This window comes from Strongylocentrotus purpuratus, unplaced genomic scaffold (assembly GCF_000002235.5).
Source record: "Strongylocentrotus purpuratus isolate Spur 01 unplaced genomic scaffold, Spur_5.0 spur5_scaffold_20, whole genome shotgun sequence".
In the NCBI taxonomy this organism is placed as follows: Eukaryota; Metazoa; Echinodermata; class Echinoidea; order Camarodonta; family Strongylocentrotidae; genus Strongylocentrotus; species Strongylocentrotus purpuratus.
The window spans coordinates 21,912,595-21,927,834 of record NW_022145606.1 but is presented as its reverse complement, the minus strand read 5'-3'; the positions used below and the strand labels follow the sequence as shown (position 1 = coordinate 21,927,834).

Below are 15,240 nucleotides of genomic sequence, written 5' to 3'. Positions count from 1 at the left end.
TCGGCGATTAATATCAATCGGAACTATGTACTTATAAGAGATAGGAGACTGCAAACTTGCTATTGATTGGATAACTTGTGATTGATTTGGATCAATCGCAACTCTTTGTAAGGACCCAAATGACAACTTTTCTGGTTTATTCTATTCTGTTTCCTCACTCACGTGTGAATGAGGTTTAATCTTTCCATTACTCAAGTATGAACAGGGTTTCATCTTCCGAAACTATTCGGCCCACGGGGATTACTTGCATAATATACAAGGTGTCTGGCCCAAGATGATCGTCTCATTATTGCCACCTACTTGAAGATTACTTGACTAGCATGAGGGCTTTCACGGATCAGAGAAGTAGGACAAATTGATACTTCCCCTTCATTTCCTGTTCCCATCAGGCCTGTCTTATCTCAACCTAACAAATTAGACCACCGGTCAGCTAGCAGGGGTGCGTTCACTCTAGCTCAAGATAGCGATTTTCAATTTGAAGGAACCAGAAAATACAAGAGAAAAAAGAGGAGAGAAAACAGAAAGAAAAGAACAGATGTGTTCATTCTTGCCCAGGATAGCAAATTTCAATTCAAAGGAACCAGAAACTATGAAATTATAAATATGGTTAGCATAGGTGCATTTAGTCTAGCCCAGGAGAGCGATTTCAATTCAAAGCAAACAGAAAATAAGAAGTACCACAAACAGTCGGTAGGGATGCGATTACTCCAGCTCAAGATACCAATTTTTAAATAAAAGTAAACAGAGAATAAAAATAAGACAGGGTCGACAGGAGTGCATTCACTCTAGCATATAGGGCAGAGATTTCCAATAAAAAATGAAAAAATAAAATGATCATCAGACAAACGTCAACATATCAATATGAATTACAAATTCTATATACTATATGTATGTAGGTTTGTGCATGTGTGTTTTCTTTTGGAGAGGGGGTGGGTACGGACTACATACCAGAATTAAAGCAGAGTTCATCAGCTACTGGTGTCAAGACATCGATACCACCATCCACACAGAACACCTGCCTAGTCTCAATACCAGCCCCACAGGTTGCACTGGAATTCAGGGTTACTCGGCACTGCTGCCAGTCCTAGAATAAACAAAATAAAAAAGCAAAAGAAAGGCTAGTTGTCTCAACTTTTTATGAATTCCAGTCATTGTAATATCTTACAGGGATCTCCTATAGAATATAAAATGAGGGATGCAATCAATAAAGAACTTTGCTTTTCATATCTTCCATCATCTATATCAATACCATCATCACTTCCATCACCAACATCACCATAGCAACCCTTACCCCCAACATCTTTTTCCTACTTGTAGATATGTACCACTCATACTGACGGCACGCTGTCATACAAATGAAAATCATCTTGGTCAAAACCACCATCACCTCCGTCATCGTCACCACCATAATCATCACCACCATGATCGTCATCATCACCACCATCACCATCATCACCACCATCACCATCATCACCACCATTATTAAATTCACCATAGCAACAAAATGTTAATGCAAACATCTTTGTCCAACCTTTAGATAGCCCTCACACTGATGATCACCTCTGTTCAAACCTCCACCACCGCCACCATCATCGTCATCATCATCATCACCATCATCACCAACACCATCACCATCATCACCATCACCATCACCATCATCACCATCACCATCATCATCATCATCACCATCATCATCATCATCATCATCATCATCATCATCATCATCATCATCATCATCATCATCATCATCATCATCATCACCATCACCAACGTAACCTACCATAGATACCATTTGTAATGAAGGAAAGCTGTGTTGACCACGACAACCAGTGTCAATACCATCATCATCACCATCTCCATCTCTAACATTAGCATAATCATCACTTTCATCATCATTATCATCATCATCATGTAAATTGGTACCTGGCAGGAATTAATTCTTTGAGATGCTAGAGCGCTGCAATGGCTGCACAGCTAAAGCCGGGGTAATAATCTCCAAGTTTGGAAGCGCTTAGTGATTCTAATAAGCGCTTCATAAAAACTGAGTTTTATTATTATCATCATCATCATCATCATCATCATCACCATCATCATCATCATCAACAACATCAATATCACCACCAAAGCAACCATTAATACCAACATCTTTCTCCTACCTGTAGATACCAGTCATACTGAGGGCATGCTGTCATGTTTTGAATCAGACATGGTTGATGATCTTCCAGAGTGGGGCACGGAAGCCCTACATGTGAAGCTGCCCTTAGCACCCTCCGCGACCTCAGCCTGTTTGAAGAAAAAACATTGATATGATAAATAATTCCTAAAATTCATGCTCAGTCAACAAACAGATATTCAACTGGTGCTAATCAAGCCAAGTCCATTACCATTACATGCCTTTATTTGACATTCAGCCTTGAATATCCAGTTTAAATTGTACATTGACAATGTACAATGTATATCTTATTGTGATGCATGTATTCTCACTTATAATTCTACAATGCTTTGTTTTGATTGTTAATTATAATGCTGTAATTCAATGAGAAAAAAACATTTGTTTTAAATAGAAGAAAAACCCTAAAGACATATTCAATATTGTATCTACATGTATATCACTAAACAAAAATAATGCCCTTCCTGATAATCCTGAATATGTACACACTGCAATGTACATGCACTTTATCTAACTGTTGTTTTTAAAACAATACAATTAGTAATTTTGGATTCTTCATTTGTACTCTGATCGTACTACACAAGTACATATTTCGGATTACTTTTAAATATCGAACTAGTATACAGATCTGTAACCATTTCACAAAATGAAAAGAGAATACCAGTATGACACCCTTCTCGATGAATCATAGATAAAATATGTAGTCTACACACTGCATGAATATAGTTTCTCTATCTGCTTCTATTTCATATTTGGGCTGGGCCATTTTGAACGTTCTGTCAACATCATAAATCTTACCTGTGACCTACAACCTCTTGAGCGGTGGGGTCATGGCAGGTCACGGAGCATTCACCCCAGGTTGACCAGAGAGAGACGATGCAGTCACAGGGAACGGTGCAGATCTCTTGTCTCGCTGGCTCAAAGTTGACCGTTTGAAGAACGTTTTCAATCTCTGATATTAAAGACAGAATATTAAGTAAATGCAGTGAACAACTACATTATTCATTCCCTTACCAAGTGTTGTAATTGTTGAAGTATTTGATTGAAAAAAATGATTTGCCTTCATTCATGTTGCTCAAGAATGTGACATATCAAAGCTTATATTTAGGAGTATTCAACAAAGGCCCTAATTCAACCAATTCACCTTTCATTCTTGAGTTACAAAAAAACATTGAATTTACAAGCGATATGAATCATTTAGCTGTCAACTGTAAAAAAAAATATTAAAAAATAATAATATTTAATTTTTATATAGCGCTTAATACAAATGTCTCTAAGCGCTTTACAAATATACAAGGGTGGCTTTGACAAAGAAAAGAAAAATCACAATTTTTAATCATTGAAAGAAAAGGGTCATGAAAAGCAAGTTAATTTGAATACAAAGTAGGGGAAAAAATACCTTGCTTGTACTTTTTAATGGAAATTCTTTTTATCTTAGCCAGACTTCAACAACTCCTCTTTGACTTGTGAACATGTCTAGAGATGAAGGGAAAGATGGGTAATAATGGAAAGAGGATGATGAGATGGAGGGTTTACCTGATTCTCTATTCTCTAGACATCTTTCACCTTCTACTATCTCTCCTATGTCATCTACACAGTCGACCTGACGGTACCTCTGGCCAACCATGCATGAGCTGGGCGCAGCACTGTCAGGCTGTATAAACAGAACATCAAACATCGTTATGGTTTATAGATTAAATAATTATATATACGAGAATATACGTATACTGTACGTATCTATATTTTTATAAGGATAAGAATATCAAGATTAAGTAGAATAAGAAGATGATAGTAGGAGGAGGAGGAGGAGGAAGCAGAAGAAGAAGAAGAAGAAGAAGAAGAAGAAGAAGAAGAAGAGACAGAAAAGAAGAAGAAGAAGAAGAAGAAGAAGAAGAAGAAGAAGAAAAGAGAAAAGAAAAAGAAGATGATGAAGAAGAAGAATAAGTAGAAAAAGAAGTTAGAAGAAGTAGAAGCAGAAGAGGAAGACGAAGAAGAAGACAAAGAAGAAGAAGAAGAAGAAGAAGAAGAAGAAGAAGAAGAAGAAGAAGAAGAAGGAGAAGAAGTAGAAAAAGGAGAAGTAGAAAAAGTAGTACAAGAAGAAGAAAAAGAAGAAGAAAAAGAAGAAGAAAAAAATAAGGGCTCTTGGTAAGTTTAATTTGTATTTTAAATTGCCATTTTCATTTTGAATCACAAAAGGACTGATGTACATGTACATGTATACGGCTAGTGGTTGTATGTCACTGGACAAGCATTCAATCTGTAGTACTATGAGGTATTAATGCACTTTGTTAATTTCAATGTCTGGTAGAAAGGCAAGTCCTAAAACTATATCCATTCCATGACCTTCTTAAGCATCTACAGAGATAGAAAGGACATCCTCTAGACAAAAATGGACAATAACCGACATGTTAGACATACATGTGGACCCTAAAGAAACAGGTAGAAGTGTCACAACTTTGAATTCATACTAAATCTAGCATTCCCCCATCCCATATCTCATGATTTAGATAAAAATGGCAGAAATTTCCTCTGTGGCCGTTTTTGTAACTTTTTAGAGTGATTGTTTTAGTGATGAATGTGAAGTCCAAATCACCAACAGCCCCTATATTTTCTTCTTCTTCTTTTTTTCCTTCTACTACTTGTTCTCCTTGTTTCTCTTTTCATCAACATCTTATTCTACTTCTTCTTATTACTTAGTATTCTTCTCCTCCTTCTTTTTCTTCTCTCCTCTGCTCCTTCTTCTTCTTTTTCTTCATCTTCTTTATCATAATCCCCTTTTTCTGTTGGGGGGGTGGAAATTTTCTGGCTTTTTTCCATTTAAAAAAAATAAAAAATTTGGAAACTTTGGAAAACTTAAGATACAAGCAGTGTTTCTTCATAAATTAAAGCACAGAATTACATATACACAGGTATCACTTCCCCTTTCAGCTTGTAAGTTTAAAAATCTAAATAGGCCCCTGATGAGACACCTGCTTCAATGAAACGTGTAGACACACCACTGGTCAGTCAGGTCTAATTTGGTCCATCACGGACCAGACACGATTGGATCTCAATCATGGTCCAGCAGTTAAACGTTCAGACGCACCACTGGTCAGTCAGGTCTAAATTGGTCCATCACAGACCAGACAAGATTGGATCTTAATCACGGTCCAGCAGTTAAACGTTCAGACGCACCACTGGTCAGTCAGGTCTAATTTGGTCCATCACAGACCAGACAAGATTGGATCTTAATCATGGTCCAGCAGTTAAACATGTAGACGCACCACTGGTCAGTCAGGTCTAATTTGGTCCATCACGGACCAGACACAATTGGATCTTAATCATGGTCCAGCAGATGGTCCATGTAATGGATTCTGACATGATTAGGATATCTTACATCTGATTTAATAGAGAAAAGGTGGATCCTCATTAGCCCAAAACAAGCTACCTTTACCTGAAGTCTTTCAGTCCAGATTCTGTCCATTTTTATATATTTTGTATTCTTTAATCATCTATGTCCTCCTCTCTCAATACACGCATCTCGCATAGATCGCACGACTTCAAAAATACATCCGGTGAGGGTAAGCATGAAAGGCGAGGACTGTCTCTGTTTTACAGTGGACTAGGTGCATACATGTAGAACTCTACTTGGCCACACAGTAGGTTATTTTATACAGACTATTATGCTTAAAGGTAAAGACCAGTATTGGAATCGCCCCAATTCCAAAAAATGAAATGGAAGCTCTCATTTCCAATCATGTGAAAGAATATGTTTTGACTAATCATGATGATAAAAAATTTGCCGGGAAACCGCCTACTAATTCATATATTTGGTAAATTTGTTTCTCTCATGGTCTGTGAGAGATATAGGGTAGTCCCATATACATCTTTCTGTGTATAGTGCTTGTAACTTTACGAAGAATGGGCCAAATTTCTTATCATTTTGATGATTCCAGAACCTTGCAGATGCTAGATGCTAGATGATCAACCTTTTCCGATCGATTCCACAACGTTTCTTTCACAATGCAATCGCATGACCATAACTGGTCTTTACCTTTAAGATGATAGCTCAAACCAGGGCTCCAGCTGATTGATATTCCAGGAGCAAGAGTGAAATACCCTCACTAGCTGCCTGTTTGTATCTTTCACTGCAGATAACTATGCTATTTGCCTGTGACATCAGAATTAGTTGCAGGCTATTCTGAAATAGTGGCTAATGAAAACTGCCCTTAAACATCCATCCATTGGAATCTCTGGAATGAATTGACATCATTATGCTTACCTATACAGCTAAAGGTGTTTCACAGAGGGATTTAACTATTAGTTTGACCCTCGTATAATGTATGTATATAGTTTATCTACCTGCATATAGTCTATTTAGATTTCTCATAACACATGTATAAGAGCTAAGAAGTTTGACTCTTTGCTTCATTGTAGATGAATGGCATTTCCAAGCAATAATTTGCCAAATTTCATCCTCAGAAAGGCGATTTTCTTCTTGATCAAGCCGCCAAAGCATTTCCATTATTTGCATACATGTGAGAGATAAACAGAGCAATGATTCACCTCCTTCACATTAGGCCTGTCTTCAAAAGCTCGAGATTGCAAAATATCACACTATTTGAACTATCCTGATGGCAAAATATCCAGTTAATTTGCGTCTTCATCAGCCCGAAGTTGTAATTAGCAGGATATTTGGTAGAGATAATCATCCCAAGATATCTTGGTCTAGTTTGCAAAATATCCCGCTATTTGGCTATCTTCACCAGCGCTAGGACTCACACTACATGTATACGGCAATCTCGAGCTGATGAGGACAGGCCTATTAAATACTAACGTCCTTCTACATAAAGCTTACCCTCTCTCACACTTTCTGCCAGTTTCTATCTCTCTACTTTTCTCTCGCTATCTCTCTCTCGTTCTCTCTCTCAGCAATGTCATGTTAAGGCCGATGTTTTCGCAATGAAACTTGTTTACAGACAATTTGAAATTCCTGTGCATCATAACAGTTCTATTCAACTGTGCAGACCTGCAGAAATGCTTGTAAAAGTAACATGTTAACAAAATAACACCCTTGAATATATCCAACATATCATTGGTTTATTGGCAGAAACGCATTAACTGTAACTGTGTAAAAGCATATATATATACATGTAGGTCAACGGCCTTCTCAACTCTGGCTCTCTGCAGGCAATACATGTACATCAACTTTGTATGTATACATGATTCTCCTCACCAGGCAAAAGTCCTTTCAGAAGAATCATAGCCATACAATTACTCTACAATTATTCACCTCCCTTCCTTCTCTACTGAAACTGTAGTTTACATTAATTCATGCCCCATTTACCTGTACACAGAGAGTCTTCAAACTACATGTACAAAAGCATAAAACAAAAGTGATTTTCATGTTTTGACTTCATTTTCTATCTCTTTCGATTCTCCATTGCTATCTGTCCTATTGTTGATAAAAATCAACATAGTTCAGCATATACAAGAAAGCATGTGGAAATATCAAGCTATTGAACTACTTTACTTGTAAATATTAGTTTTAAAGCAAAATTTACAAGAGCATTAGAGCTTGTCAGTGTCAGTGATACGGTTCAATTCTTTGTTTAAATACAACCCATAGATAACAGACGTTTCATATGTTTTCTTTTTTTCCTCCAACCTCAATTACCACACACCTTTTAACACAGCATTTTAATTTTCCCACATTAATTTGTCATCACAATATATTACACTGCTGTTCGTTCTACACACAGTCTACACAGATGGTGTAACCTAGGAACCTTTTTATGAACTATTTTTAGTATTTGGGGTAATTAGAACGTTTCCTCGGGCATTCACCTGCAGGGGAATAACAGATACCACCTGGAGGAAGTCTACAGGCTATCCACAAATGCTATTCTCTTTAACTTTGTTTATATGCCACATACCCAATTTGTATCCATGTGCCACATAGCATTTATAATGGGATAGATACAGGTATACCAAATGCTTCAAGATTATTCAATTGTATCCAGTGCAAAAATAATGTATACCGGTATACAGTGTATTTAAAAAAAAAAAAAACCGAGAATTATCAATGTTTTATCATAACTTACTGGTAATCACAATTATAATTAATAAATGAAACATATTTGTAAAGTTTAGATCCTCCTCTTTCATCGGATGCAAGTCATATGATGCATATTCCACACATGAGTGATTAAAAACAATTTGAAGAGAGGAAACCAAAAGGTCATTTGGCGGGAGGTATCTGAATTTCAAAGAGAAAATCATATTTCTAGAAATTTCATTTTTGCCCTATCATATGACACCTCAATCAGGAAAAATGAGACCAGGAATAACAAAGTTCTGTCGGTTTAAGGTAATACTTGCATTTCCATAGTTCGATTAAATGAATTTGTTTTCACTTGCTGCCTGCCATAGCAACAGCGTTGACAAAAGACTTAACTCCGTTTCGTTGACGATCAGCCATGCTCTATGTGTCATTTATTAATTATAATTGCGATTAAGTTATGATAAAACGTCAATCATTCTCGGTTTCGTTTTTTCTGGGACACACTGTATACAGGTGTCAAAGGAGTTCTTATGGAGCTCTAATCAAGACCAGAGATTATGCAAAACCAAATGTTGAACTGCACAAAACAATCCTTCTATCAATTGGTACAGTACCTTTGTTTTGTGCAAAATTGCCAGTGTGGCAAATGAGCAGCTGTGGAGTGAGGTAAAGAAAGCAAACCCATGGATAAGAGAAGCCAAGTCTAAATCAGGTAATTAAGATGAAAATAATTTGTAAGCTTTTTTGTTTTTAGGGGTTGCTGTAGAAGAATGTAATAGAAAAAATGTCCCCTGAAAATGAGAGCTCTTCAAACGACATCATATTCAAAATATGATAAGTAATGCATTAGTGTCCTTTGGCAAGACAATAATCTACATTTGCCACTCTCCACCCAGGTGTAAAATGGGTACTTTCGGTAAGACTTAATTATTCACTTTATCATCATTATGATGATTTCAGAACCTCTGAATATAGATTATTTCTGATGAATGACTGACTCACTGATATTGAGATTCAATATTCAATAATTTCAGCTTTCAAGCATTCTTACATTATATACAAGTCTATCAAAAAATAAATTAAGATTTTCTAATCATTCTTCTTTTGCACAATTCATCTTTAAGAAAAATAAATGCCCTTCATTACCCAACCTTTTTTAATTTTTAATAAGAAACACAATCTTTCTCAAATTTTGTGATGATTTTGGAGTTGTCCCTTTCTTGAGAAACAAACTTACTAAAATAGGTTGAGAAGTTTCCTACAGGGTTAAACAGCATGAAACCATTCCACTCCTCAATAGTTTCCAAATAAATTGTGATATTTTACAAAGAACAGCTCAATATACACACAGTTTGTTTCTTTTAGATTTTGATGATTATATGAAAAGCCTGCTGGAACCATGGAGAGTCCCTTCCACTTTTATTTCAATTTGTCAAGTTTGATAAGCTCAAGGAAAATGATATTTAGAGATTAGCTTGAAAGAGTCATCTTTGGTCTAGGTAATCAAATTTTCACTATAATGTCTAAAGGTGGGATTAAAGAGGCTACCATTGTCACAGCATGAGAAATGTGAAGTGTAAAGTTATAACAAATAATAGTTTTGTTAGTTGTTAATATGTTGCACAACAATGTCTCAAGCATTCAAAAAAATATGTTTTTGTATTTCTGAAAGATTTTACTGTATCGTCTCGACCTTCATGATAAAAAATGGCAGATATTTTGTTAACTTTTTTATTGCTGATGAGTTTAACTATTACACTATATATTATCATACATACATTGTATTCTATGTCTATACGAACATGTTATTATTACTATTATTATTATCATGTACTGTTATTATTATGAATGAGATTTGCTTCAATAAATACTTTGAAGAAGAAAAAAAAAATATTTTACTGTAAATTAATTGTACTGTAAATTACTTGTAAATGCTTCAAGGTGTCGTTTGACAATGTTATTATGCCTCAAATTAGATTTTTACTTTTAATCTGTAGGGCACATTGTTGACACTGTATTTTCCTGTAGAATCTATTTTAGACATCGTACAAGTCATCCCGAATTTCATGAAGTGTCAAATGGTGTCTGCACCTTCAGGCTACCAGACTACAGCTTATCATGTATCACAGAGTTGTAACATGTAAGGATATCCCCCCATTTACACTATCAAAATTTGTTGTATAGCTATACCCAAACCATACACACGTACAGGTTACCTGTATACAGTAGTTAAAAATAAGATATGGCAGACGGTCATTTTTCTATTTCACGATACATGTAGGTCTGTTTGTTGTTGTTGGGTTTGTTTTTTTGTTTTCTGTTTGTTTGTATTTTTAGTAAAACAGGGGTTTAAGCTCTGTTCTAAATGAAAACATAAGGAGTCAGGGAAACTTCATAGAAACGTTTAAACTGAGCAAGGCTTATTTGTGAGCATGTACTGCTAACTGGCCAGCCATCATGTCAACTGACATCTTCAAAATAAGTTTCAGTGTAGGATATTTTCTTTATATACCATACTTTATAATAATATGTACATGTACGTGCGAACGCTTCTTTGGCCATACTAAGATTCTGTATTCAATTGGTCTATGAGTTTACATGAACTCATGAGTTTCGTATAAATTTATTCTTGTGTGAACAGGCTATTAGGTCCTTGTGTTATTGGTGAGGCGAGAAAATAGATCATAATAAAGTTGTAATGAGGAACTGAGTCATAGACACACTACAGGGTCTCATTCATTACCACTGATTAGATTAGTGATTGGTTCCACCCTCCCCTCAATCTTATCCCTAATCAATTACAAGGATTATCCTTGTAAAGGCCATATTAATGCAACCAAATATGTACATCATTTCATTCACCTGTTAAAGGTACTATGTCCCATTTGCAGGCCAAAAAAATGAAAAAGTTAAATTCCAACTGCATTTGAAAGATAATACTAATATAGAACTTCCCTAAAAAAGATGGGGCTTGAAAGTGTCTTAAAGTGGGAAAATAACGACTATTAGTTGTCAAATCGACTTTAGGGCTATAGAGCCCAAAAGTAATAGTCTTGATTTTCAGACCATTGTACCGAATGGTCATACGTTTAATGCTGCGCAAAGATTCAATCAGTTTAATCTTGGCCATCACAAGAAGTGGGTTATTGATGTAGACAAATGCTCATGTACCCTTTACAACTCTTTTCATGTATGTTATTACAAAAGAAGAAAAAAAGCCAGTCAGTCACTCAATAGTGTCTGATAGTGAAGTCTAGCAAGTAAACGGGTTTCCTTGCATAATTTGAATATGAGGACACTGCTAACGTTTAAATTTCACAGATAGGACATACATGACATATTCATAATTCCTGCAAAGTTCTACAGAATTTGAGGTTGGCTGCAAAAGGGACATAGTACCTTTAAAGGTACTATGACTTGTCCCATTTGCAGGTAAAACAAATTAAAGGTTAAATTCCAACAGCATTTGAAAGACAATCAAACTTCCCTCAAAATGAAAGGGTTCCAATATGGCTTTTTGTGAAAAAATAACGACCACTAATTGTTGAATCGACACATTGATTGCAATCACTCAAGTAATAGTCTGATTTTCAGACCCTTGTGCTGAATGGTTATACGTTTTGTGCTGCACAAAGATTCAATCAGTTTAATTTGGGGCATAACAAGTATAGTGAGTTATTGATGTGGACAAATGCTCATGTACCTGTTTAAAGGTAAAGACCAGTATTGGAAACGCCCCAATTTCAAAAAATGAAATGGAAGCTCTTATTACCAATCATGTGAAAGAATATGTTTTGACTAATACATGATGATAAAAATTTTGCCAGGAAACCGCCTACTAATTGATATATATGGTAAATTAGTTTATCTACATGGTCTGTGAGAGATAAACGCACGTGTCACGCACGTGTGCGTAAACTGCGTATAGTCCCATATACATCTTTCAGTGTACAGTGCTTGTAACTTTACAAAGACTGGGCCATATTTCTTATCATTTTGATGATTCCAGAACCTTGCAGTACACACCAATACTTATATGCTAGATGATCATCCTTTTCTGATCGATTCCACAACATTTCTTTCACAATGCAATCACATGACCATAACTGGTCTTTACCTTTAAGCTGAAAAAAGATGTCAGTCAGTCACTCAATAGTGTCTGACAGGCAAGTCTAGAAGGTAAACAGGTTTCCTTGCATAATTTGAATAATAGGACACTACAGATAGGACATACATGACATATTCATAATTCCTGTGAAGTCCTACAGAATTTGATGTTGGCTGCAAATGGGACATAGTAAGCAAGTAATAGTCAGAATGCAAATTTTACATTTCTTCTATTAAAAGACACATTGGATTATTGGAATGAAAGGATGTCAAAGATTGACTATATGTATAAATGCCTTAGATATTAATCACATGTTTAGAGAGTGAGTGAGAGAAAGAGAGATAGAGTATATATGTGTAAGTTTGTGAGTGTGTGAGAGAGAGGGGGGCAAGAGAGGAAAACAGGGGGGGAAAGAGAAACAGAAAGAGAGTGAGAGAGAGAGAGAGAGAGAAAAAAATAGAGAGCGTTCAAAAGAAACAGAGAGAAAAGGGGAGGGGGAGCGAGAACAGAGAAGAAAGAGAGGGAAAGAGAGGGAAGTGAAATAGAGAATGATAAAGGGAGACAGAGTGTGAGAAACTTATGGAGAGCGAGAAAGATAGAGAAAGAGGGGGAGAAAGAGACAGAGAAAGAGGGGGAGAAAGAGAAAGAGAGAGAGCAAGAGATATAGAAACGGAGAAAGAATGAGAGAGAAAATAGAGAGTGTTAGAGAGAAAGAGAGAAGGGGAGAGAGAGACAGACAGTGGATAGTGGGAGAGAAACATATTAAGAGAAAGATAGAGAAAAGGAGAGATAGAGCACGAGAGAGATATAGAAAGAGAGAGAGATAGATAGTGAACGAGAACGAGAGAAAGAGATAGAGTGTCAGTCTAGACTGAATAAGATAATGATATCCTCAGGCCTAATCTGACTGGTATGCGACAATGGAACAAGAAAACAATTATCAAGTTGAATAATTTTCCTTTAAAAAAATTCATTAAAAAGAGAAATTTTAATATACATGTATAATGGAAAGTAGATGACAATTTTTGCTAGCATATCAAGAGCATGTAAGAGAAACCTCATAGACAAAACGGTGATACAGGCCTACTTTTCCTCTTAGATTTGTGTTATTTTGTATAAAATTTCAAACAGATACATATTTTATTTACCATAATCATTTCAGAACTGGCCTGTGCACAAGTAAACTTTATGTTTGAATATTCCTTTCAGAAAGTTCTTAAAGAAAATTCGTTCATGAAAGTTCTTTAGCTTTAGTGACAGTTCCTTAAGAAAACACTTCAATGAAATTTCAATGAAAGTTCTTTAAGAAAAGCTTCTTTGATATTCCTTCAGAAAAGCTTTAAATTAATGAAAGTTCCTTAAAAGTTAAAAACGCTAAATTTGTTTATTTCCAAAACTTCTCAGGCGAGAACAAGATACATACAACAAATTGTTTAATCCTGTTTTGGGATTCTCAAAGTGGTATGTGATAAATGACATCCAGTGATAAAATCATTTCTCATTCTGGCTTAATTCAAACGTTAACTAACTTCCTCGGTTTAATACAGATTTTTCCTTGGAGAAAGGGTCTATTTTGGTCGCTTTTCTTTCTCCTGATTCCATTCTAAACTGACCATTTGATCTAAATGGGGTTGATGAGAGTAGTTATTGACCAATCAAATTATGGTTCAAAAATACAAAAATGATTAAGAAGCAATTTGTATATACAATAATAGAGGAGAGGCAACACAGACAATACAACACAAAGAAACAAACAAACAAACAAACACAAAAAGAAAGATAAAACACTGAATGAATGCATGAAAGGAAAACTTAACAGACAAAAATATAAAAATGATTAAAATTTAAGCAATTTGTAGTTACAGGTATGTATAGAAGAAAAAGGAAGGCAAGACAGACAAATTAACATAGAGAAAGAAAGACAGAAGAAGAAAAAAAAAGATAACCATGAAAGAAAGAAACAAACAAACAAAGGAAGGAAGAAAGAGACAAAGAAAGAGACAAAGAAAGAATGGATGAAAGAATGAATGAAAGAGAGAATGGGAAAAAAGGAAATGAAGAAAGTAACAATGTATGCAAACAAAATCATTACAAATTAAAATATGTAAGTTAAAAGGTTCGGGCACGATATACATTTATGAAAAGGAAACGTTTTTGAAGACTTGCAAAACACAATACAGTGATATCAATTAACAACACAGTTAACAAACATCTATGTACATGGATGTGTAGCTTACAAATTTTAGTTTTTAAATAGCATAGTGAAACTCCCTTTTAGTTTGATCAGATCATTATTGTTCTTATTAGTTTCTTTTAGGGCAAATTTTGTTTTTTTGTCGTTATGTTATTGATTCAATGGATTTGTTTCTTTCCTGTAAAGCATAATAATTCATAAGAATTCTATTTCCTTACGGGCTTGTTTTTTTTTCTTCTTACTTTTGTCTATCTTCCTAGTTTCTTTTTTCCCCAAATTGTGGCTTATTAATGCTTTATTTTCTTCTCCTTTTATAAGAATGGGCTATACATGATACTTGGGGCTCTTTTTTACCTTCCAAGCTTCCAGTATGATCTGCAAACTATGTACATGTAGTGGTGGTATTTTGCCTGACTGCTAAGAAAGCATAAATGTTTGTACAGGTAAGTTAGCAACCAGACGGCCGACGGCTTTAGGTCCTCTCTAAGGGACCTGGTAATGAGGATTAATGCCTTACCGAATGTATGTGGCTCTTATGTACACCTGTATATTAAATGCTGTCTCTGGATGATTCTTCTTCTTTTCTTTTTTTACAGCAAGCCGACACAGTAACCCATTCATTATCACATAATTAAAAATACTTTTATACATGTAGTTTATAACATGTAGGAAGTATTCTATAATGAGCTGTTAATACTTACTTCCATCTCTTAATGACTTAATAA

At 35.3% G+C, this 15,240-nt stretch overlaps 1 protein-coding gene across 1 annotated transcript in view; it reads right to left on the bottom strand.

Annotated features, from left to right (window-relative positions):
- LOC100892350 (thrombospondin type-1 domain-containing protein 7A) overlaps window positions 1-15,240 on the bottom strand; it is a 50,803-nt gene that overhangs the window by 32,462 nt on the left and 3,101 nt on the right. The window contains exons 2-5 of the mRNA XM_030993032.1: window positions 3,707-3,824; window positions 2,969-3,122; window positions 2,157-2,283; window positions 949-1,084 (exon numbers count right to left, since the gene is read on the bottom strand). Of these exons, the coding sequence (XP_030848892.1) occupies window positions 949-1,084; window positions 2,157-2,283; window positions 2,969-3,122; window positions 3,707-3,824 (535 nt within the window). The remainder of the gene's footprint in view (window positions 1-948; window positions 1,085-2,156; window positions 2,284-2,968; window positions 3,123-3,706; window positions 3,825-15,240) is intronic.